The sequence below is a fragment of the Archocentrus centrarchus genome, chromosome 8 (assembly GCF_007364275.1).
Source record: "Archocentrus centrarchus isolate MPI-CPG fArcCen1 chromosome 8, fArcCen1, whole genome shotgun sequence".
Lineage (NCBI taxonomy): Eukaryota > Metazoa > Chordata > Actinopteri > Cichliformes > Cichlidae > Archocentrus > Archocentrus centrarchus.
This window is the reverse complement of record NC_044353.1, coordinates 27,861,994-27,885,883: the sequence shown is the minus strand read 5'-3', so window position 1 is coordinate 27,885,883 and position 23,890 is coordinate 27,861,994. Positions and strand designations below refer to the sequence as shown.

General features: G+C 41.5%; 1 protein-coding gene across 1 annotated transcript; it reads right to left on the bottom strand.

Moving 5' to 3' along the window:
• Nucleotides 1-23,890, bottom strand: mpp3a (MAGUK p55 scaffold protein 3a). Its single transcript, XM_030736474.1, is given in 21 exon segments — nt 1-1,041; nt 1,686-1,814; nt 2,067-2,175; nt 2,264-2,357; nt 2,439-2,519; nt 2,628-2,783; nt 6,329-6,370; nt 7,325-7,345; nt 8,176-8,240; nt 9,022-9,218; nt 9,632-9,706; nt 9,893-9,978; nt 11,003-11,084; nt 11,186-11,254; nt 11,256-11,330; nt 11,500; nt 11,556-11,628; nt 12,014-12,095; nt 13,379-13,497; nt 13,615-13,677; nt 23,804-23,890. Coding segments are annotated over 20 exon segments (1,773 nt in total). The 5' UTR covers nt 13,652-13,677; nt 23,804-23,890; the 3' UTR covers nt 1-861.

Genomic DNA, 23,890 nt, shown 5'->3' with positions numbered 1-23,890 from the left:
AGATGACCTCTGCTTCTTCTGTTTTCCAACTATGGAGGCCTCGTGGGCAGCCAGGCTTCATTTATCTAACTTAACAGAAAGGAAAAGGAAATGGGCAATAAAAAACTCTCTGTACAAGGGTGGACCTCAGAAGTTGGCGCCCATCCTTTTCCTGCTTGATATTTAATATTTTTACAAAATACGTTTAGTTATTTTCTGCTTTACTCCTTAAAGTTTATCTCTGCACAAGTGAAAACTTGGTCCTCACAAGATTTCCCAAACATTTTCAACTCATGTCTTACTTAACAAATACATAAATTTCTATCTTTTATTAAAGTGAAATATAATAAACTGGTGGCAAATTGTAGCAACAAATAACAAAGGCATAGGCTTTTCTTTTTTTTAACATATTTGACTAATTAGCTAAATAATGGCTAATTTAAACCGTGGAAAACTTTTGGAAAATGTCGAAAAATATGGGACTCGTAAAAAAAAGCATTACCAACCACTTAAAACTATAACTTCCATCCTCGTCTTTGAAATCAATAAATAAATTAAAATGCAGACCTGGACAAATATAACAAGACGATGTAGTGATTATTTGTGGAAGTAACACTGTGACTTTTGGCCAATTAACCAACCTGCTGTAAAACTGAGGTATTCCTCTGACATCATTCTCTCCCTTTGGTGCCTCAATTTTTGGCTGACTGACCAGCCCCGTATCATTCAGCATATGTAGAGGACGTTCAGTGGACTCCAAGGCTGGCCAGCAGGCCTTCAGAGAGAGGAAGAGCATCAGCTCACTGGGAGAGGACCAGTGCAGGATTTGGTGAGCAGACTGTAAAGTTCTTGTGGAACAGATTGTGGAGTGAGTTGGTATGTTTAGGTCCGCACCCAGCTGATAGGCACCCAGAAGGACTCTCGCTCTAGCCTCTCCAAAATACCTCGCAGTTCCACACAGGCACTGGCCGAGTCCTCCTTGATCAGGACACGGTCCACTAGGTGGCCGTACTGCTGATCAATCTGAATGGCAGACTGGCGCATCTCCTGGAGGTCTTCATCCTGTTGAAGAAAGCCAAATGAAGAATATACACATACAGTTCTATTATGCTTTTAATTCAGAAGTCATATATTAGTTAGTCCCTTAAAAGGTTGGATCCTCTGCAGGTAGTACCTGAACATGATGCAACATCTACATAATGCATACTTTTAAACTTTTGGGGTCTTCTTAACTGCAAGAATGATATTCTTTTCATTAGGGGTGCACCGATTAAATGGCTGTTTATCTGTATTTGCATATATTGGCCCTGTTGACTTGTCCTATTAGCAAATACAATGTTAGGGACCTTTTTTTATCTGTTGTGTCATGTATCATGTTGTGTTGCACTGGTCAAAGTTCCCAGAGCTAAGAGACTTCCGGTGTTTCTTTGGCACAAAGAGGGGAATAAACACAATAAACAGCAGGAAAAAAAATTGCTGTTTTAAACATCAAGAGTGGACCAAACTTTTACAGTCTGTGCATGCCTAGTTTTGATTAGGAATTTTCACTTTGCTGCATATTTACCAACCTTGTGAGTGCATAAGAATTGTGCAGCACTGTTGGTAATATTTACAATGCACAGTGGAAAAAATAAGGCAAAATAAGTCAAACTACAGCTAAAGCTTTGAACAGGACATCTGTTATTGGTAAGAGAAACAAGTCTCACTGTAATACGGCCATGCTCTCCCCCTCCTGGTGAAGTGGCTGCACTGCGGCGACGTCTGCTCTCAGGAACGCGAGGTTTGACAAATATAACATACGGCTTGAACTCTGCTGTCCGTAGCCTCTTCAAAGCCTGAAGTGGCAGAAGATTTACATCAAACAGAGAAAAGAGAGGTCAGAATGGAGACGGGAGGAACAAAGTCAACAGTAATACATCAAACTCTCTGCTTCGTGAGCAGGCCTGACGTGACTGCCTGCCCCTGCCCACTCAGGTACTCAGCAAAGTGCTGCTGCGTGCAGGCTGAGTAACTCACTGTGACATGTTATGACAGTGCATTCTCTGGATGAACATTAAACAGGATGGGCTCTGTAATGTGACCCTTACCTCAGGTTGCACATCTACTATACACATCTTATTCTTGGCCTGTACAGAGCGGATAGCCTCTATACTGGTGCCATACTGGTTCTCCTTGTATTCCCCATGCTCTATGAACCTAGCAAAAATTAAGAAGAATTAAGCCTTTATTTAAAGAAGCAAAAAACAAACTTGCGCAAGTCAATATGATATCAACAGAAACCTACTTGTTGTTTAAAACATCTGCATCAAACTGCTGTTTGGTGACAAAGTGGTACTCTACACCATCCTTCTCGTGCGGTTTCTTGGGTCTGGTTGTATCTGTGGGCACACAAGAGCAATTTAGTGACATATCCAGAGTATTGGTGGTCCATGTAGAAGAGTCAATACTGAGTGACTCACGCGGTACAGCTACTGCATAACGATGTGGGTTTTCAGCAATCACCCTCTGTTTGAGTTCATTAATTCTTGCTCCAAGAGAACCTTTTAAAAAACAAATGGTGAACAAAATGACAGAATGCTGTAACACAAGTTGTTCTCCACTAGATGGCGTTGTCATCACAGGTGTCCTTTTGTGCTTCCCAGTCTTACCAATGAGAACCACCAGGCGGGGCCTCTCATGTGGCTTCTGCTGGTAGCGGGTCACCTCCTCGTAGGTCATGAACTCTGGTTCTCCAAGGTCAGAGCCCTCTCCTGATGATCCCTGCCTGTCTTTGCGGCTCAGCCGGAAACTCCTCCGTAAACCAGCTACAGCGAGGCCACAGACGCGAAGGAAGAAGAAACAGAAAACAAAAGGTCTTTGGTCAGATGTACGACAAAGTTTACTAGTGCACAGCAATTTGATAAAACAGTGAATAAACATATTTCCAACCCACAGATTATCATGCATTAAAAACCTTTGTAAAGAGTGCACATGGATGAATATAGTTCAGTCTTATTGGAAGTGTAAATACTTGATAGTGTGAGATATACTGTAATCAGAAGCTGGAGCCAATTATATGTCATGCTTAAACCAAGAATTGGATCACATGCAGCTGACAGACAATATATTCAGTAAAATCCCTATATTCTGTTATATTTTAAGCATTTCAATAACAATCTTAGCATTGAAAAACAGATTTCAGTGACCCAAGGTAAATATCATTTTACTTTTATGTATTCATAAGACATGCTGCTTTCTACAAGGCTACAGTGCTGAGGCAGGACAGACAGGACAACCTGGCCCTGGGAGACGCCACGTTAAAAGGAAAAGAACGGGTCTCCCATGATCAGGGCTGTCTGTATTCCCCCTGTCAGTGGTGTGTACCTGCAGGAATGAGCCGGGCACTGTACCTGAATAAAATTCCCAGGAAAACACCTGGCCACAGGAGGGCGCCACTGCTTTACACTTAGGAGAGACTATAACTGGCGTTAGAGCATCACACAACCCAGCCTCACACCTCCACACAGGGTGAACAAGCAACAAACGTGCCTGGTTGAGTGTGCAATGCGTCCAACGCAGCAGGGCCCTCGTGGGTGGGTGGGGGGGGGGGGGGGGGGGGGGGGGGGGGGGGGGGGGGTGATTTTGTGGGGTAGGGGTAAGCAGTGCAGCGACCAGAGCAGCACAGGGAGTTAGTTAGATGCAAGGCAGGATTGAGGGGCAGGTTTAGGAGGATCCAAACACTGCGAGGTGGAGGCGGTGGGTGGAGGGATGGGAAGGGAAAGGGGGAGGGGGAGGGGGAGGGTTTAACAGCTCCAAGCAGGTTGACAGGAAGCACAAATACTATCTAGTAAAGTATTTTGTGTTACAGTGAGAGAGGGCTATTAATAAGTTTTCAGCTGTGTTTAGGTCGCTCCTTGTTCTCATACGCATCACAGCAGCTCACAGGATTGAGGAGCAGATAAGGGGTCAGGCTGGGTTGAAGAAGGGTGAGGGAGTGGAGGTCAACGTTAGGCTAAAGAGCAAATGAAGAAAAGGGGATTTTTTTCCACAGCTTAAATTTAGTCAAACTTGTTTGGCCTGGCTGTCTATTTGTATTGTTTTTATAGTTCGTACTTTTAAGGAGAAAAGTAAAATAAAGTTAAATTCTCTATTAATGCACATTTTTCTCCATATATGTTGCACTGCATGCTCCATATTAGATAGCTCAACATGCTGGCTGATACTTGAGGTGAATTTATACATTTACCACGATAAAGTGTAAAAAATGTCTCCCTAACAACCGATGTACTTTGTGAATCGAGTAAAAATGTCTCTAATATCACCCTTAAAAACATCAGGCTCTGAATGATATATACAAACCCTACTGTAATTTTTTAAAATCCACAATAAACAAAAGGATAAAATTAGCAGGTTTAGTGAATGCAAATGCTGCTGAGGTGGAGATTTCTGGCTTAGAGAATGAGAAAAATCCAGTTCACACTTGCCTATAAATATATTTACACTAAAAAGCTTCAAATTTTTATTAGATAATACAATTTACTGGTAGTATTTTTAACTAACAGATAGCATCATGAACTTCCCACATGATTACTTACACAATTCATGTTTGCGCTACAATGTCTGTGTTGCATATGCAAATACACTCACTGGCCACTGTGTTAGGTACTCCCCTCCAACTGCTTATTAATGCAAATATCTGATCAGTCACTTGGCTGCAGCTCAGTGTATTTAGGCATGCAGACACGGTCAGGGCGACCTGCTGAAGTTCAAACTGAGCATCAGAATGGAAAAGAAAGGTGATTTAAATGTCTTTTAATGTGACATGGTTGTTGGTGCCAGACAGGCTGGTCTGAGTGTACCAAACCATCTCTACGGTTTACAGAGAATGATCTCAAAAACTATATATCCAGTTCTCCAGGCTCTCGAGGCAGTGCTCTCGGAGAAAATGCTTTGTTGAAACCAGAGGTCAGAGGAGAATGGCTAGACTGCTTTAAGCTGATAGGAAGTAACTCAAACACTCGATACAAACAAGATATGCAGAGGAGCACCTCTCAATGCACATGTTGAACCTTGAAGCAGATGAACTACAGCAGCAGAAGACCAAACCTTATACCTAAGAACAGGAAACTGAGGATACAGTTAGCATGGGCTCACCAAAATTGAACTGAAAAGACATTGTCTGGTCTGATGAGTCTCAATTTCCACTCTGACATTCAGATGGTAGGGTCAGAATTTGGCATAAACAACATCAAAGCATGGAGCTATCCTGCCTTGTATCAGCAGTTCAGGCTGCTGGTGGTGATGTAATGTTGTAGGGGATATTATCATGGCACACTTTGTGCACCTTAGTATCAGATGAGCATTGTTTAAATGGCACATCCTACCTGGATACTGTTGCATGTTCATCCCTTTATCCCTGTGGTGTACCTATCTTCTGGCTCAAATCATCTAAAACTGGTGTTTTGGATTCAAACGGCCTCCACAGTCACCAGTATGTTTCCAGCACCTTGTTCACTTCATCAACATTATTCTGTTCTGAAAAATTAAGGCCATTTGGAAGGCAAAAGGGAGGACCCCCTGTTGCCTTCCAAATGGCCTTATTTTTTAAATTTTCATATCATTTTTAATTTTTAATGACCCAGTACTAGCATGGTGTACCTAACAAAGTGACCAGTATATGTGAATTTGCATAAATGTCCAATTAACAATGTGCAGGGGAAAAAACAAAACAAAACAACAACAACAACAACAAAAAAACACCTGAACATGCATTTTCTAAATTTTCCTTCCACTCCATCAAAGAAGCTCCAAATCTCAAAGTTGTACCTTAAAAAGCACCAGTTTATTTTTCTTTAGGAAATGTATAACAAAAAAATAACTTGTTTTACATAATGTATAGCTGTACAGTCTGCACCACGAGAGCTGACACAGCGATCCATCCCTAAACTCTCTCGTAACTAATTATTCAGTGAAGTCTTCAAAGAGCCGGCTCTGTTACTAACACCTGCTGTGAGTGTGAGACGCTCCTTCCTACACATTCCTTTCCCCATCCTCATTTAACATTGTAGCAGTTAAATGTTTCACTCATATGCATATCTACTTTCTCTTCAACTATCAAAATGAATTGCTGACCCTCATCTAATTTCACTGACTCTTCTCTGGCACTGACTTTGAAAACCATCTCTTTTGACCCTTCGAAACCTTCACCCTTCCTCTTATCCCTCAACCCTGGGCCCCCGAAGAGGCAACCTTCCAAGCAGTTATTTTGGCCCCCAGCCCAAAGCACCCAGGGAACCAGCACACAGCCAGCCTGCAACAGCCACAGAGCAGATAGGGAGAAGGAGGTGGAGAAAGATGTGCACGCTCTCACCTATGTACTGTCCATTGAAATATCCCTCACAGTCACAGTCCTCTGTAGGGAGGCAAGCAGGGAAAAGAGGGGGGTAAGCAGAGGGTAAGAGACCTGGAGGAGTTGAGGAATAACGGACGTGGAAGAGTTTAAGAGAGGGGTGGGTGGGCCGTGGTTGCTGCAGAGGGGAGGCAGGGGCCCAATGGGCAACAGGCAGGCAGGCAGACAGCAGGAGGAGAGAGTGGAGGGCCAGCCTAAAGATGGTGAAGATGTGCTGTTGGAGGCAACAGCCACTGTTTAGTGGTTTGATAAAGAGATTTAAGGAGGAGGGAGAGGAGAGAGATGGCTCTACATCTGTATATGAGTCAGAGAATCTCTGTGTACACACATAAACAAGCTTGGTGTCCCCAAAGATGTGCAGCTCGTGTACAAACTGCTCACACAACCGATCTGTAATTCCTAAGCAAAAAAATCTGTTTTACACTCGTGCGTGTGTGTGTGTGTGTGTGTGTGTGTGTGTGTGTGTGTGTGTGTGTGTGTGTGTGTGTGTGTGGTGTGTGTGTTTTAAAGAAAATAGGGAAACAGGAAACATTAATGTAAAGACTAATCTGGAAAAACAAAAGACAGAAGATAACAGGATTGATGCAAGAGGGGAGGTATTGTTCTGTTCAACAATCTCTGCTCGACTACAGTCTCCAGGGATGCTGTTCTGCCTGCACCTTACCTGATTCAAAAGAAACACACACATTTCATGTACACACTCAAACTAGCCACACAAAGAATTTCTATTCTGGTCTGGTAACTAACAGCAGGAGGGGAGGAATTAAGCTGGAAGCTGCAGAAATCCCAAATGCACACCCAGTAGCACACATGCAATCTTTAAACACACACACACGCTTTACACACATAACCATACACACACACACACGGGCTTTCAACAACATTTTTACTCTGTAATTTGTGTGTGGCTGTTTGTTTGGCTGTTGTTGCCGTGTTCGTGGCTGCACATGTACCCACCTTTATCACATCCTTGATCATCTGCCGCAGCAACGAAGGGCAGAGTAAAATGTTAGGAAAGGTAAAGGACAGGTGATGACATTTAGGAAAATTAGAGATTGAGAAATGAGTCTAAATTTAGGAAACTGTCATTAAACTGACGTCACTCTGACATGAGGAGGGGGGACCCGCACGTTAAAGCTCCTGCTGGGATTTGGTGGAATTAATAAAGAGCGCTTGGGGAGTGTGGACGGAGGCCGAGGCAGAAGAGTCCTCGCAGGTTTGCCGCTGTGCTGCGTAGCAGGGCTAGTTGCCATGCTGCTAAGCTCTTGTTGTCTCCGCGCGGCTCACGCCTAATCGGATCGCCTGCAGCTTATGTGCCACGAAGAGCCACTGCTCACATCGTCCACTCACCTATAGTGAATCCACTATTGTATTAACTGAAAAAGTGAGAAGCGCAGCATATTCACAGGGCTTTGTTTCTCAGTGGACGACTGTTGTTCCACAGCCTGGAGATCACTCTGGCTTACTGGCCAGATGGACTGAACATGAAAGAGATTAATTCATATCTGTGATCCCTCCCTCTGTCTCTGTTCCCCTCCACCTCTTTTTTTTTTTTTTTTTTTCAAAACATGTCTACATTGCAGCATTTAAAGAATGGACAGTGAATACTAATGGATCTGAATGCCAATTAATAGCAAAAAATGGTCAAAAAATAAAACCCAGTGAAAACACATCTGCATTTATACAGTGGTGCGATCCTTTAATGGCAGTGAGATAGAGAGCTGATAGTGAAAGATGTTGCAGGTCATAAAATGTAATTATGAATAGATGCTGAAGAGCCAGTGAAATCCAAGGAAGCAGAAACTTACAGGCAGGCTTTTTGGGGGATTTTGGATTCGGGAGCGTGCCCATTTTCATCCTGTAGGCCAGTCGCCTGGGGAAGTGTGCAGCAGAGCAAAGAACCAAAGAGGATAAAGGCAGGAAGAGAGTAAAGAGAGTAAGCAAAAAATAAGGAGGGACTGTCAGGACTAGAAGATGTGAATAAGAAAGGCAAAGGAACATACAACACAGGGATGGACTAGACAATAATTCACTGGGCACAGACAAATAAGATCGTTTAATCTGAAGTCATTTGACTTTCCAGCAAGACATGACAACAATCACCTCAGAGACACGTCTGGGCCCAGTAAGCCTATTCAGCGATCCATCCCTGAGGGGCAGACCTGAACTCCTGCCACTTTTATTGGCATGGGGAAGATTATGACAATCAATGTAAGCCAGCTTTACCCTAATCTGTTTATCCTAAACATTTTTTTAAAAAATCCATTGTAGGTATTTCTGAACCATCTCTCTCTCTCTCTCTGTTTAAACTATGCTTATTTACCCTCCAGATGCTGCTGTGTTTGGCTGGAATCTCCCAGCCAGATGAGATCATCTTAACAGCAGATTATGACACTTACAGTTTCAGCATACGCCCATTCAAGTCTGCATTTCAATTCTTTTTTTTTTTTGTTTTTCCACAATGATTTGATGCTCCATCTAATCATAGTTGACCCTTTAAAGTGGAACACATGAATGTGGATTTAAAAGATTACCGTGTGGATAAAATAAATATCTGTGATTTACAGGTGAACCGTTCGGTTCTGCAACAGCGCAGTCGTGTTAATTGTGAAGACAATTTAAAAGATACGAGACCTCCTTCTGGATGTTCTCACCTCTCCTGAAACTGTTTGGATGGGATGAGCCCAGCACGCAGGCTGCTGTCTCCCACACGCTTGGCCTGCCACCAGGTGGGGTCATCCTGCGTCACAACCTGCAGGATATCTCCCCGTTTAAAGGGAAGTCCTGCCTCCTGGCAGGGTGTGGCCTTGTCTTCCAATGGGATGTAGTCAAACAAGGCTCTCATGTACACCTGGAGTCAAATGCACAGGTTGGTGGAAACACCATATTTTAGGGATTAGAGTTCTCATAATGGAGTATGCTGAATGTACAACAAAAGGATGTTCATTGTGGAACAGAATGTGGCACAATTATTGTTATCTGGATTATCTTATTTAAAAATAATATAACTAACTGAACTTAAAATAAGGTTACTATATTTTCATATTTTATTCATAGTAAATGGTTGTGGACAACAGTGATTTGTCCTAAATGAAAAATAAACCATTTGAAATCTTCTTGGAGGATTGAACTTTTAGTAGTTCTCACAAAAGCCTGCATGTTATGTAAATCACAGCACAATAAAAGGTGTTTTGTTTCCCTGCACACTCTGAATACTTAGTGTTTCCTCTGAGCTGCACTTCCGTCGATCATGCTTTATCCCACCTTGCTCTCCTTCAGTCGGTCCTCCTCTTTAATAGCAGGGATTATCTTTAGAGTGATGGAGCCCTGAGACTGGGACTGGATCACAGATAAACAAAAGGAGGGGAAGATTATAATTGCACCCTCACATTAAAGACAAACACTGAAATACAGTATAATAAGCTGAGAAGTCAACTTGAGGAATTTTTTTTTTTTTTTTTTTAAACTTGTTTGTATTTTTAGTTGAATTATACCAACATTTATGTGTTTGTCTGTCCGTCTTACCAGCAGCTGACTGATCTCATCGGGCCTCTTGTGGATCACAGAGACCCCATTCACCTCCCTCAGCTCATCTCCTACATGGACCAAACCTGTGAAGCGGGGACACACAGACTGAGTTGGCAGAAACATCAATGATGTTCAAAGAGGTTTCAGTGTGCCTCCCGGGTCTTTGGGGTTTATCATTTGTTTTTTAACATCAGTACTGTTGTTAGATCCACAGATACGGGCAGCTTCTGTCCTCAGCTGTGATCTGTTTATCTGCAGCCACAACAATGCAACCAAAGGTAGAGCCTGAGAGAAGTGAGGTCAATATATTTCTCCCTCAGGACACAGATGCACAGAGCAGACAATATCACACTAACAGGAGAAATTTTGGATCACTTGACAGCAAGAAAAAAGATGAAAGCATTAGTGATCAATAGATATAGACACTGCTTAATTTTCTTTAACACCATGCATATTTCCATGGTATAACCACATTGCCACATCATGCAATCAGTTCTAACTCATCAGAAGGTTTTTTTCCTGTCCAACAACTGCAACCATCCTTCAGATTTTGCCCCGCTCTATCTGAGGTTTTGATCATGCATTTATAGATGATCAAGTTTGTTTTCCTTATTTTATGAAACAATTGATCTCATTCTCACCGGCTGTGAGAAGAGAAATGCAGACACACCACTGTAAAATTCAGGAGGCTCTTGAGGCATCACACTGGCTCAAGGCTATGCTACATTACTGCAACAGCCTGGCTTGGTTCCAAGCTGGGGCTCTTTTTTTTCATGACATTTTCCTTTTTCTGACTATTAAAAACATCAAAATGAAGCAAAGAGTAACCTTTTATATTAGCGTTGGATTTTAAAGGCAGATTCTGACATTTATTTTTTTATTATTATACTGTTGGACTAAGAAAGAAGCTTGAATTAAAGTCTGGCAATGTGAGAACATCATTACAAACTGACTGAAAATCATTTATAAAAGTGAAGTGAAAAGACGGTCCTTATTTTCTCCTATAATGCTGCATCCTCTCACCCTTAGGCTGGTACCACAGATATTGTCAGAGTAGTTATACAAGCAGAAGATGTAAAAGCTTTTAGAAAATAAACACCAAATTACCGCTTCGATCAGCCGCACCTCCCCTCATGATCCGAGCCACTATCACTGCCCCGGTGGCTTCATCACGCCTGATGGTGGCTCCCTACAGGACAAAGAAGGAGTGACTCCATTAACAGAAGAGACCAAAGGTCTCACTCCCATAATCTCTTGCTCTTTTCACTTCCACGCTCATCCTTATGTCACAACTCACCAGAGTTCCTTGTTCTTTACCAGCCTGACAATCTTCACGGACTCCTCTTCCAGATCATCCTCAAAGTCGTTCCGGCAGCGGTGGCAGAACTGGGTCAAAGTTCTTCTGGGCCACAGTGTCATGCACAGAGAGAACAGCCTGATGGGACAGAAAACATGCATGCTGAGATTACAGTGCTGACTGTTAACGAGCACACAACGCAGTCTGACCTCTGCCAGAACTTGCAAACAGCTTCAGAAATGAATTATCAGTTTGATGTGAGTGCAGGACAATAACAGCATTGACTGTGTCGCAGGGAAATAAAAACTCTTGTGTTATTGCCACAAAAAGCTCGACCACTTGAAAGTGTGGAAGTGATGTTACCTTGAGTGAGGCGACATTAGCAAATGCAGCAGCTCTTTCTCCTCTGTACTCATCGGACCACTCTGCAGCTCCTCTGGCCACCTGCCAGTAACAACACACATGAACCCTGAGCCTTAACCCGGTATGCATGTGTACACTAGTAACACACACTACAGTTTACTGTCCAATAACTTATATACAGACATGCACAGAGGGGAAGATAAGTGGCAAGCACCTAAGGTCAGCAGTTTGCTCTTCTGATAACTGGTGAGACTGACAGAGCAGCAGGATATGGAGTTTCATTAGAGGAACAGTGGGATGATTCAGCACTTTGAGAACATTAAAATTCACTTTTCATACCCACATTGCTTCTCTGTTGGAGCTAACTCATGGTGACTGAATGCTGTGTCCAAGTGGAAAAGTAATTTACAGTACAGTGTGTGTGTGTGTGTGGGTGTGTGTGTGTGTGAGAGAGGAACTTACATCGTCTGCCAGAGAGGAGGCACTGTGGAGGACAGGTGTTGGGCTCTGTCTCTCATACTGTCTCAGCTTCTCATGAATCTGAGAAGAACAAAATCAATATGTTGAAGGAAGTATTTAATTAGAGTACTGCATAATTTAAAAAAGGCTGAAAGTCAGGCAAACTAATCTGATCATCCATATATAGCTAAATATGTACCTTATTAGTGAGAGAATTACTACATGCAGTATGAGTGCAATATGTGTACCAACTTTATGGCAATCCTTCCACACAGAGGAAAAAAACCAAACCAAAAGAAAACCTATGATCTGGCCCACTCTAGTAAAGTTCACGAGATCACCAGAATCAGCAATATAAACTCTTTATTAATTAAAAAAAAAAGGACACAGCTACCATGATCGGCTCATTGACTCCTGTTCTGAAGTCTCAAGCAACTTATTAATCAAAAGGTATTCATGCCCTAAAGCATATGTACCTTGCTTTTTCATCTTATGGGAGCCAAAACCTTTACTGAAAAAAGACTTAAACTATCAAAGACTCACCAGAAAAGTGTCGACTGAGGTCATAGTGAGTTGGACCATTTTTCCATGGACTTTTGTACAAACTCACTTCTTTGTGCTTATCGGTAGAAAGAGTGACCAAGAGGCAGTTTGAGGCACTTCTGCATTAGTTTTACAGAATGGAAGCTACATCCATCTTTTATGTACAGTCTATACTAAGTATATGGAGTCCTTTGGTCCAACAAGAGTTTTTGTACAATATCGCACTGCATTTCATCCGACAGTTGAGATATTTCAGGTTGTATCAAATAAGTAGACACATCGCAAGGAGGATAAATAAAGAATATCTAGTGGATACTTTTATTCAGGCTGAATGCTCTTTGAATGTTATTATTGTCTATAGAGAAGATAGAGAAGACATACAGATGCTTATTTTGTCAGGAGCAGATCTACATATTAAAAAATAAAAGTGATGAAGGATAATAAGCTTTGTGATCCAGTTTTATTTCCAAATTCTGCACTTGTATTATTCTATGATTATAACGTTTTGGGATTTGGACTCAAATGTTGAAAAATCCTGCATTTAAAAAAGCAGTCTCTAGACCTGTAGGTGGACTGAAAGACATTTGAGAACTCACAGCATTTTGGCACGATGCTACAAAGAAATGCAAAGAAACTACCGCAGGTACGACAAGATTTCCTGGTAAATGAAGTCAGGTAGTCATCCAAAGAAAACTGCATAAGCAGCCAATACATGTTTCAACTTTGAAATGATTTATTCAAACAACTGATTAATTTTTCAGCTATCATGAATGCACTGAAGGTTGAACAGTACTCACTCACAAGAAGTAATAATTCCTCACCTTCATCAGGTATCCCAAACTTCTCTCGCTGAAGACATCTTTGAGGAACACCATGTCCTCTTTGTGGTTGGCATCTGGCCGCAGCTGAGAGGTCAGCAGGGCCAGCGTTTCATGTAGCCCTGCAGAGGACAGCAATGAGAAAACCCATAATGTATATTAGCATGAACAGAAGGGGCACAGCTAGCCTTGGGCAGTATGGACAGTATGTGTTGAGTGTCTGTGCTCGCTTGTCTTACCTGCTCCTGCTGTGAGAACCGGCATGGCTTCTTTCATGGGTCAGTGATGTGAGGAGGGGAAACCTGGGAGGAGAGAAAATAAAATTAGCATCTCTTCACACTCCCACTCAGCCACTCACTGTTGCTTTCTGAGAAATGTAATTGATTGAGAGAACTAAAAAAAAAATCTTCTTCTTGCCACCTTAAAAAAAAAAAAAAGAATGTAAGGTAAGGGTGTGCTTGTGTGTGAGTATGTAGGCTTGATGTAAGGTACCTAGAGACCCATGTTTGGTAATTATAGCTGTACATCATCCTCTTTTCTACTTCATGCAATAAATCCAGGTTGCAATTTCTATTTTCCAGTGTAGTTACCTCATCTGAGAATGTGAAAGTGTGAACGTGCATGTCTGCTCGCATTATAGGGCAGTACTATTAAGATAAACAGTCACTGCTGGTACTATTAATCACACTGCTAGGCCCTCTGAGCCTGTGTTGGTATGTGTGAAAGCAGCAGAGTGGGATACTCTGGCACAAACCTGTATGAAATAAGCAGTGCGTCATACCTCTAATGAAGAAGCTGCTGATAGGAGGCCGAGAAGGTGTGCCTATTGCATATTTACGTTACACTATAGTGTTCTGTTGTAAATCTGTCCTCCTCACTCTGATCCACCCTCCATTGCTAGAAGGAAATAACTTTAGAGGTACAGAGATATACAAAGCAAAATACACCCATCTTCACAAGCCTAATTTTGAACAACTGAGGTTTATTTTTTATTTTTAAACTGTGCTTGTTTAGTAGTATTGCTTGTCCCAGTCTGTCTTGTGGAATTTATCTTAATATATAAGGCAGATGAGAAATACAACTTTAATTTCTTGGATAAGAGTTAAATTAAGATAATTGGGGCTTCATACCAGACTAAATGACAAGTTCAAGCTTTTTTTAACTAAACTGTTAAGTAACAAACACAGGCAGCACTTTACAGTGTCAGTATATAGCCTATACTGACAGACCTGTGAGTGAATCAAAGATCTAATTTAGCACAGACTGCTGCATTATTGCGGTCCCAGCTGATCAATAACTCTGTCACTACATTCAATATTCTCCATATTTCTCCACTTGGAAACCTGAGTCAAACAATACAAAACAAAAAACACACCCCAGTCACTCATACCACACTATAATCTGATGACAGAACAACTGAAAAGTGCAGCAAAGCCAAAACCACAGTCTACAGCTAAAACACTATAACACATATTAGCATTTCAAATGTTGGACATTGAAGGATCAGAAGGATCAACATTTCAGGCATGCCAGGAGATGTTGAATTAGAAGGTAAAGAGATCATTCTTTTAAAAAAAAAAGGGGGGGGGGGCACCTAATGATGTATTTTTCTAAATATAAACAACTGGTCCAGCATCTAGTGTGCAAAAGAACCACTGGCTTTCTGTTAGCTGTTCTGCTTTTGGTATTACGTGCTGTCATTTGACTCAAAGCTCATTAAGAATTATGAATTATTTCTACATCCTCTTTGTCAGTCATCTGAACAGCAGCAGGTATGCATGAAGAAATTTAAAAACACTGATTTGCCCTATAAAAAATTAAAGTAACACTGGCTCCTCCACTGGTAGCATAGCATGCTAGCTGTTTTGTTTGGTTTTTAATTGTTACAACATTAGCCACACTGAAGAAACAGGTGTGAGACAATAGATTTCCAAAGGCAGGCTTAACAGTAGGCAGTGGGGAGAAAGTAAGCAGGCACATTTTCAAAATCCAGGCCGAAGATCCATGAGTCCAGTTTGGGTCTAATGACAAAAGGTGGAGCAGCTGTGCAGTCAGGTGACTGGGTCTCAGCAATGCCTTAGAGGACAGACCCCCCCCCCCCCCCCCCCCCCCCCCCCCCCCCCCCCCCCCCGCCCCCCAAAAAAAGCCTTTATTTTGAGGTAATGTTGCCATGCTGTTGATGTGTTCTTTATTGGATTTGACAGGCAAGTCAATAACATTTGGATTTTAATTCCCAGTAACCACTGAAATTAAATTTATGGTTCTCTCCCCAGTCATTTGGACAAGGGCATCAAATAACCATCCAGGCTCGATTCAAGATGTCAGCCAAGTTGTGAGGCTTGTTTCTAGAAGGATTTTTGTGCACAGTCCACTGAGATGAGCAATATCTGAGTTGGAGAAATGAAATGTGACCTTTAAAATTTGTTAATTCAAATCCAAGTTCAATTGTCACATGTTTGTGTTTAACTGTTAGAGTGCCAGTAATTTGTAGTATGCTAAAGTAAAACATGATAAAAAAAAATGCATGTTCTGAACATCAGCATGACCACAGTGAGCATGTGGGCATGTCGCCATGAGCATCCATGTGCTGTCTACACAGTCCCAACCCACGGTCATGGGGTATGAAGATTCTGCGGTGACATAAAACAGGATTCATGCAAGTGTGTGAGCAGAGCAGCAATGTATTCTTAGGGTCTGTAACCCAAAAATATCATAATTTATATGCAGCACAGCAAGTGAAGACTACCTGAATTAGGACAGCGCAACATAAACAAACTGCAGCAGGAGGAACCCTCAACTATAAATCATTTTGTTCTTGTCCGTGCTGTTCTTACAGTTAAATAAAACACACCCGAACATATACCTATTGTTTTCATCTGTATTTGGATGCATGCACCTGGGCAATGCAGGAATGGCAAGAGTCTTAAATGTGTGTCTCCAGGACTCATCTTTGAAATCTAGACATTTTGCTCTACTGAGATATGTTGTTCTACACAGAAAACAAGAGCATTCATATCAGTCTGCAGAATGCTCAGCAAACTCCATGCAGTGGTGCTGAACTGCAGAATTTCAGCATTGATCTCAAGTCTCTGCAAGCGTGCTCATCTTCCTTTTATTCTCTGTCTCACTCGTCCCGAAGCACTTCTAAAATCTATCCAAACCCTTTGATAGTTCACAATCAGAATTTGATTAACTTCAGCAGAGACAGCAGCGAACTCATGAATAATGAACAGAGATGATATTACATGAGATGGGGGTGGCAGGGAAGGAGGGGGCAGCACTTTTTTCCGTCCTGTCAACACACAAGAGACAACCTTTTATTCTTAAAACATGATAAGCTAGGATTTTCTTCACAGCTCACAGGAAGAAAAAATGTCGATACAGCATCTCTGTGAATGATAGTGGTCAATACTCGCTTTTCACTGATACATTTTTACATCAAAGAATGCTTTAAAAGTTTCCTCTCCTCACAACCATCTTCTGCTCGATGAAAATTTAATATCCACCTTTGTAATGAGCAAGCAGTTCATTTATATTAACTGTATGGTGTAGACTGTGCTTAAGTATTGATGCCTGCAGAGAAATAAAAGTTTTATTAGATGTCCTAATCAATTTTTATTTTAATTTCTATCTCTAATCAATATGTTTCCATTTTTTATATTTTATTTTTGTTATTTTGACCCACTGATTTGGACCATTTCAGAAGTCAGAACAACAGTAATGGCTGTGACACCACGTGGCAGACATCTCGTGGAGGCTGCTAAGTTACTTTAAAACCTTTAGTGAAAAGTTCCCGCAAATGGGATCAATAATAAAGCTCCTACTGTACAGCCTGACTCAGGCAAAACTGAACACACAGACATAATGGAGATTTTGCTTCTGTTTTACTTCCACTGTCTGATAATAAAATATCCATAAATCTCCTTGAAACTGATTGCCTTTTAAAATTTGGATGTTTGTGGTGTCTGCTTTGGGAAATATCTAATTCTGTAGCTGCTAAATACTCACAGTGTTTACCTGCAAGTTCATTTCTTAGTGCTGAGTAGGTGGAATACGGTGGGTTTTAGAGGGGTTTGTTTTTGTTTAAACTGCAGGCTTTGGCCAAAAACAACTCTTTATAAAAGGTTGTGGACAACTTCACACTTAAAACACTATAAAGCAAAATATGAAACTAACTGATATGTGAGAACTGTTGTTCAGTTCATTAACATAAGAAATACTGATACTTGAAAGAGATCTCAGGCCTCTCAGCAGGATTTGGTTTTATTGGGGTAAATTTGGAGGTTTATGTACTAAGAAGGTGGTTCACTTCTTACCCGGATACATCATCATGGTAACAGACCTGCATGTTTGAGATTAGAGATCAGCAATTATGAAATCAACACCTACTGACTAAGTCTTCAGAAAAAAGGGTCTAGCTATCTAATTTATTGGTACTTGGTGAAGAAACCCCTTGTTGGCAAGCACAGCATTTCTTATTTTTGGTCACCAGGTTTGCACACATCTCAGGAGGGATTTTGGCCCGCTCCTCTTTACAGAAACTCTCTATATTCTTTAGGTTTTTTTTGGCTGCTGCTTGGCAACTCAAAGTTTCAGTTCCTTCTATAGATTTTCTATAGGATTGAAGTCTGGAGACTGGCTAGGCCCTCTATGGCCTTAATGTGCTTCTTTAGCCACTGCTTTGTTGCCTTGGTGGTATGTTTTGGGTCCTTGTCATGCTGGAAGACCCATCCAAGACCCATCTTCAGTATTCTGGCTGAGGGAAAAAGGTTCTTTTCCGAGATTTTATGGTACATAGCCCTGTCCATTGGCCCCTTGCTCAAATACTAAATACAAATTATTTGCAGCCACCTTTTGGCTGCAAATAATTTTACACTATGTTGTTCTATAAGCAACAAAAAAAATTCTTTACTTGCCCACATGAAGTCTGTTTCTGATTGTTTGGTCAGATACATTCGCACCAGTGGCCTGCTGAAAGTCATTTTGTAGGGCTCTGGCAGTGCTTGTCCCGTTCCTCTTTGCACAAAGGAGCAGATGCTGCTCCTGCTGATGGGTCATGGAACTTCTATGGCCCCAGGAGAAGTTGGACTACCTGTGCAACCTCTGTAGGGTCCACTAGTGACAATGAGTCAGCAGGCTGTCGATATTTAATCTGGAACCTGCTCCGGAGGAGGTTAGATTCGCAGCCTGATTTACCATGTCAATGTAACCCTGTAAGAAGTGAACCACCCTCATAGTACAGAGACCCTAGGGTTAACCCCAAAGTTACCTGAATAGGACAAAATTCTGCTTCATAGTACAGACCTCTGGACTCTGGGGTCAGTCTATTTACAAATCTTTGACTTGGCTGAGAATTTACTGTTTCAGCAATTTGTAGCATGTTACATGGCTGTCTCCCTTTGACAGTCTATCTTTCATTCATGAGTAATTAAAAGCATTTCTTCCAGTCCTTTGTTATCCCCAACACTCACAACGTCAAAATCCAAAAACAAAAGCAACTCAGCAGGAAAGAAAATGCATTCGTGAATTTAAGATGAATTGGTTAAAAACTGCAGCCAAGTGATATGTTTCTGAATAATTAAACTAACGATTGTTGCCTTTAGAAAATGCAGCTGTCAAAAAAAACAAAGGCTTGTGCTTCCTTACATCTCGCTTTGCTACTTCCGTTAAGATGACGGCATGTGTGCTAACACATCTATGTTGTGATGTTTCTCTCTGTTGTGAGGGCAACAGAGAGAAACATTATTGTGCTGCTACTGAATGACTCGAGGGAGGTGGAATTTAGGTTGAAATGTGACTGCTTCTCACTGGGGAAAAGGTAAAAATTATACGGCTTAAAAAAAACATTTAAACCAAGCTTTCAAATTTTATGAAGGAGCCCACATGATAATCTTGTGTACTAATGTACTAATAGTGCATTTACATGGTAAACATTGTAGAGCTGACACAGTGAACTTTCTGTGATTTAGTTTTCATTGCTGTAACAGCAATGCAGTGGTTAGCCTCACTGTCTCACAGCAAGAAGGTTCCTGGTCTACAAACACAGGTTTGGTTTGTAGCTATTCTACCCCTTCATAACAACTGTTTGAGGGTTGATTATCAATAACTTACCTCTTTACATTGTATTAACCCCTTAACTGGCAAGGGCCCGGTGACGGGCCGTTTGTAGTCCCTTTTATATGGCAGGCTAGACCCTCCCATTTTTATTGACACGTCATTCGGCCAATCATCTAACTGGCTGCACCAAATCACCTGACAAAGCTACGTGACGCCCTCTGAGTATTATTGGCTCTGGGAAACCCATTTCTTAACATGATTGGCCGAATGAGGTGTCAGTCAAATGGGCGGGTCTAGCCTGCCATATAAATGCACTTCATTCGGCCCGCGGACCAGACGCAGCCGATTAATAGGCTATGAAATGGGTTGTTCAGAGCCAATAATAACCAGAGAGTGTTATGTAGTTGTTTCAGGTGATTTTATTTGCTGCCAGTTAAGGGGTTAAGGCTTAAGTTTATGCATTATTAGACACATAGACACTTAACAGATGGATGCCCTTCTTCATGTTCTGTGTTGGGTTGTCCTAAAGCCACTCAGCTTTTTAAGAAACTATATTTTAGTCCTGGTTTTTGCTTGCCAACATCGACTGCATCTCTTAGATTCACGGCATTAGCGAACAACTCTTTATTTCTTTCTTGTTCAAATGCGGTCTTGTCCCAAATTTAAGATGTTGGCAGCCAAAATGCCAAACTCAAAGCTTGAGGACATAGTTTAAAACACAAAGGATGGCACAAGGGTGGCTATCTCTCTAGTTTACACACAGTAGTTTTATAGCACCTGGCTGCTGTCTAAATTGTCTTAATGTTCCAGCAGCTTAGGGATGATCCAGCAGGCTGAAAGGTAGATGGTGACTACCTGTGCTCTCTGCTCCTCATTAGTTGATAGCATCTGCTTTTTCTTTAACTCTTGCATACTTTGCTACCTCAGAGGTCAGCATTGTCAAGATGTTTTACAGCTGAACAGTGCATCAAGTTCACAAAGTTTAAAGTTGAAGACATTCCTATTGTTAGACTCAAAATAGATCAAAGTAGTTGTAATCAAAGCAGATCCAGATCCATCTATTTTATTCCACACATTCAGCATTCTGGTCAACATTTGTATTATCAACAACACAACTCAAACATAGCCAGACTGGAAGATGCTGACTCAAAAAAATTGCCATATGTGTAAACTTGGTGGAGATTTTAAACGCAGTGTGAACATTTAAGGGCCAAACGAAAGACTGCAGTGATGTCTTGTGCTGTTAAATAATTCATTTTAGTTTCAGTTTGGCATCTTGAGGCAGAGAGCATGGTTTGACATGCACCAAAAGCTCCACTGTTTAAGATTCAAATCTTAAAGCGAAAAAATGTTTATATATATATATATATATATATATATGGTTCAGTCCACGTTCTTGTAGCTGAAAAAATAAATAAATAAAGTATTGCACATCATACGTCACTGATCCAGAAATAGACTCAGACGTTACGTTTTTTGCACTTTGTCCCAGCAAAAATGACGTTTGATGTCACTTGAAATCTAGTTAAGAGCTTAACTGCAGATCACACAAACATGATGGAGTGGTGGTGAAGCCACAGCTCAGAAGTCAGCTGACCAGATAACAGCTTCCATCATATAGTATTCTTCTGGACTTTGCCAAAATGCAGACAGATCAGTTATTTCCACTGCTGTTCCTGCATTAATAACATAATCCTGCCTTAAATAAACATTTATAAACCAAAATGACTCAGAATGCAAATCTCAGTGTTTTTCATCCACACTGATTCACTCATAAACAGAGAAACAGGTTCCACTTACAAGACCTAACCCACATGAACACACAACCAACATACTCAGACATCCTCTCTCTGTGGTCCTCCTACTACTTCCTGCTCTCACTTTTCTTTTGCTCCTCTCTTTCTGACCACAGTGTTTCTGTTCCTGATTCATCTTTTATCTTTGTTAGAACCACACGACTGGTCCAGAAGCCTGTTATTCCTCTGCTTTCAGTCACGAGTCCTGGAGGTGGTGTGACATCAGGTGGTTCAGCATGAATGTCATTGGCCCTCAAAGCGATCAGTGCACTGCCAAGAGTTTCATCAGGTCTCTTTGATGCCTCATCCAGCAAAATCTTAGGCCTAAGAGAGCTTTATAGCAGCCACTGCCCTCCTGCAATTCAACAGGGGCAGAGTTCCCTCTTTCCTATAAATTGATCCAGGTCTTCATAATCACATCATATAAGCAAGATTTTTCAGATTAGTCCATAAAAGGTAAGATAGCTGTTTCAAATGTGTCTTCAGACATATTCAATTTAAAATAATAAATCAGAGAAAAGAAATAAATCCACATCAAAAGAAGACAACAGTTGTAAGAATCCAAAGAAGGAATTGATTATCTAAGTAGTTTTACATGATATATGATAGCTACAAATAATTTTCTTCTGGTTCATATTTTAGATAAACATTTGGGGCATTTAAATTTTCTTTAATAAATTGCTATTTTCCTGACTCTGTCAGGATTTGGTGGCCCTTTTTAACCTAGCAACATGAGCTTTTCTCTTTCTGCATCACTTGGCTCATGGCCAAATATCTGCAAAATTTGTGATTTTTCCATCATTATGAGCTGCTAGCATGCCAACATTAGCATTTAATATGGAGCCATTAGCATTGTTTCTTATAAATGATTATTGTTGGAGATTACCTACCTATATTTACAATTTCCAAACAAATGATTTCTTTTAGACATTCAGATGTTTCCAGACAAAAAGCGCACTGTCATGACGTGTAGAGTCAGGATTTTCCATGATAAATCTTTGAGAGGTTGAAAGTTATAGATTTCAAATTTGTACCATAATTTTTCTCAAAGTTTCCAGTCTTGTGGTAAATTTTTATATTTACAAAGTTTTATAGGTATGTGTGTGAAATAAGTTGCTCATTATTAAGCAAAACCAAAGGTGCTAAAACATATTATATATGTCATATTATCTGGAAGCCATAGGCAAAGTTAAGACCATTCAGACGGCTGATTCCTGTCACAGCATATTTCCATTAAGTCATCATGCAGTGGTGCTGCTTGTTATTGATTTTGTGCACCTAAAATGTGCCCTTGCTCTCTGTGTATGTCTGAAGATGTTACAACACAAAATGTGCCATCTGGAGTTCTTACTGTGCAGCCTGTGTGTGCGTAGGGATCATTAGAAATCCCCTCTCTTGAACATAAGAGTGCTTAATGAAAATGTATCGTCTACTATGCTGTGAAAATGCCCTGGCATAGAGACACTAAAACAACAAATGCTTGGTCAAGCTGTTCTAAGTGGGCTGCCTTTCAGAGACTGTTTCAGTTTGCCAGATGACAAAAGGGTCAGCCCTGCTCCTGCCTCTCCTTCAAGAACATTCACTCTCTTTCTGTGCAATGTGCCTTTACAATATATAATTTCTGTGTCATGTCTCTAAAAAATGGAAGAATTTGATCTGAGGAATCACACGAAGAGTTAAAGGTTGGATCAGTATTTACATCTGCAGCTGTGTGCACTCCGCTATATGCCACATACACACACTGGAGAGTGCGTGTTGGTGTCCACACACGTACAGCTGCGAGTGACAACATCTTGGTGAGCGCACGACGAAGCGGCTTGGCTCGACTTGTCGCTGCCTATTCCACTCAACTGATGGTAATGGGAGGCAATACTAAGCATGTTTGGCCAGCATCCAACATGCTTTTCACACACACACACACACACACACACACACACACACACACACACACACACACACACACACACACACACACACACACACTATTCCCAGACTCACACCATCACTTCTGCACAACCACAAAAGCCTCCCATCTAATCTCATCTCACAGGAGCGAGCAGAGGGTGTGGCCAGACAGAAACTTATATCATCTCCAACATGGAGGGAAACTACTGATGTTGACAGCTGACACTCTCCTGCACACTGTCACACAAAGGCTTCCCCCCCTGCTAAATCCCCTACACCCACTTCCTGAATTCGACACAGCAAAACGGAGGCAGATGTCTGTCATCTCTTCCTGTTTCCACTTCTCTCCCTCCCGATCTCTCCATTCTTACTTCCTCGTGTCTGTAGATCATAATGCTGCCCATCCCTCCATCCATCCCGCCCTCCCTTCCTCCCTCCCTCCCTCCCTCCCTTCCTCTTCCTCTCTCCTCCATCTCTCTGCATCACTCTGCAGTGCTACAGCGCGCTGCTCTCCCGACATACAGCGTGCCGTCAGCTGGCAGACAGAGGAAGAAAAGGAAGGCTCACACAGGATAGGAGAGCACTCTGTCTTCCAGCTGATACCTCATTTTCACTCTGAAAAACAGAAAACCATTGAATAGATGAATGTGGACAGAAGCTGCCTTCTTACCTTTTCTTCTCTGTATCTCCTCCTCTCTCTCTCTCTCTCTCTGTTTGTGTCTCTCCTGACTGCAGCCACACTGTTTCTCTCGCTCTG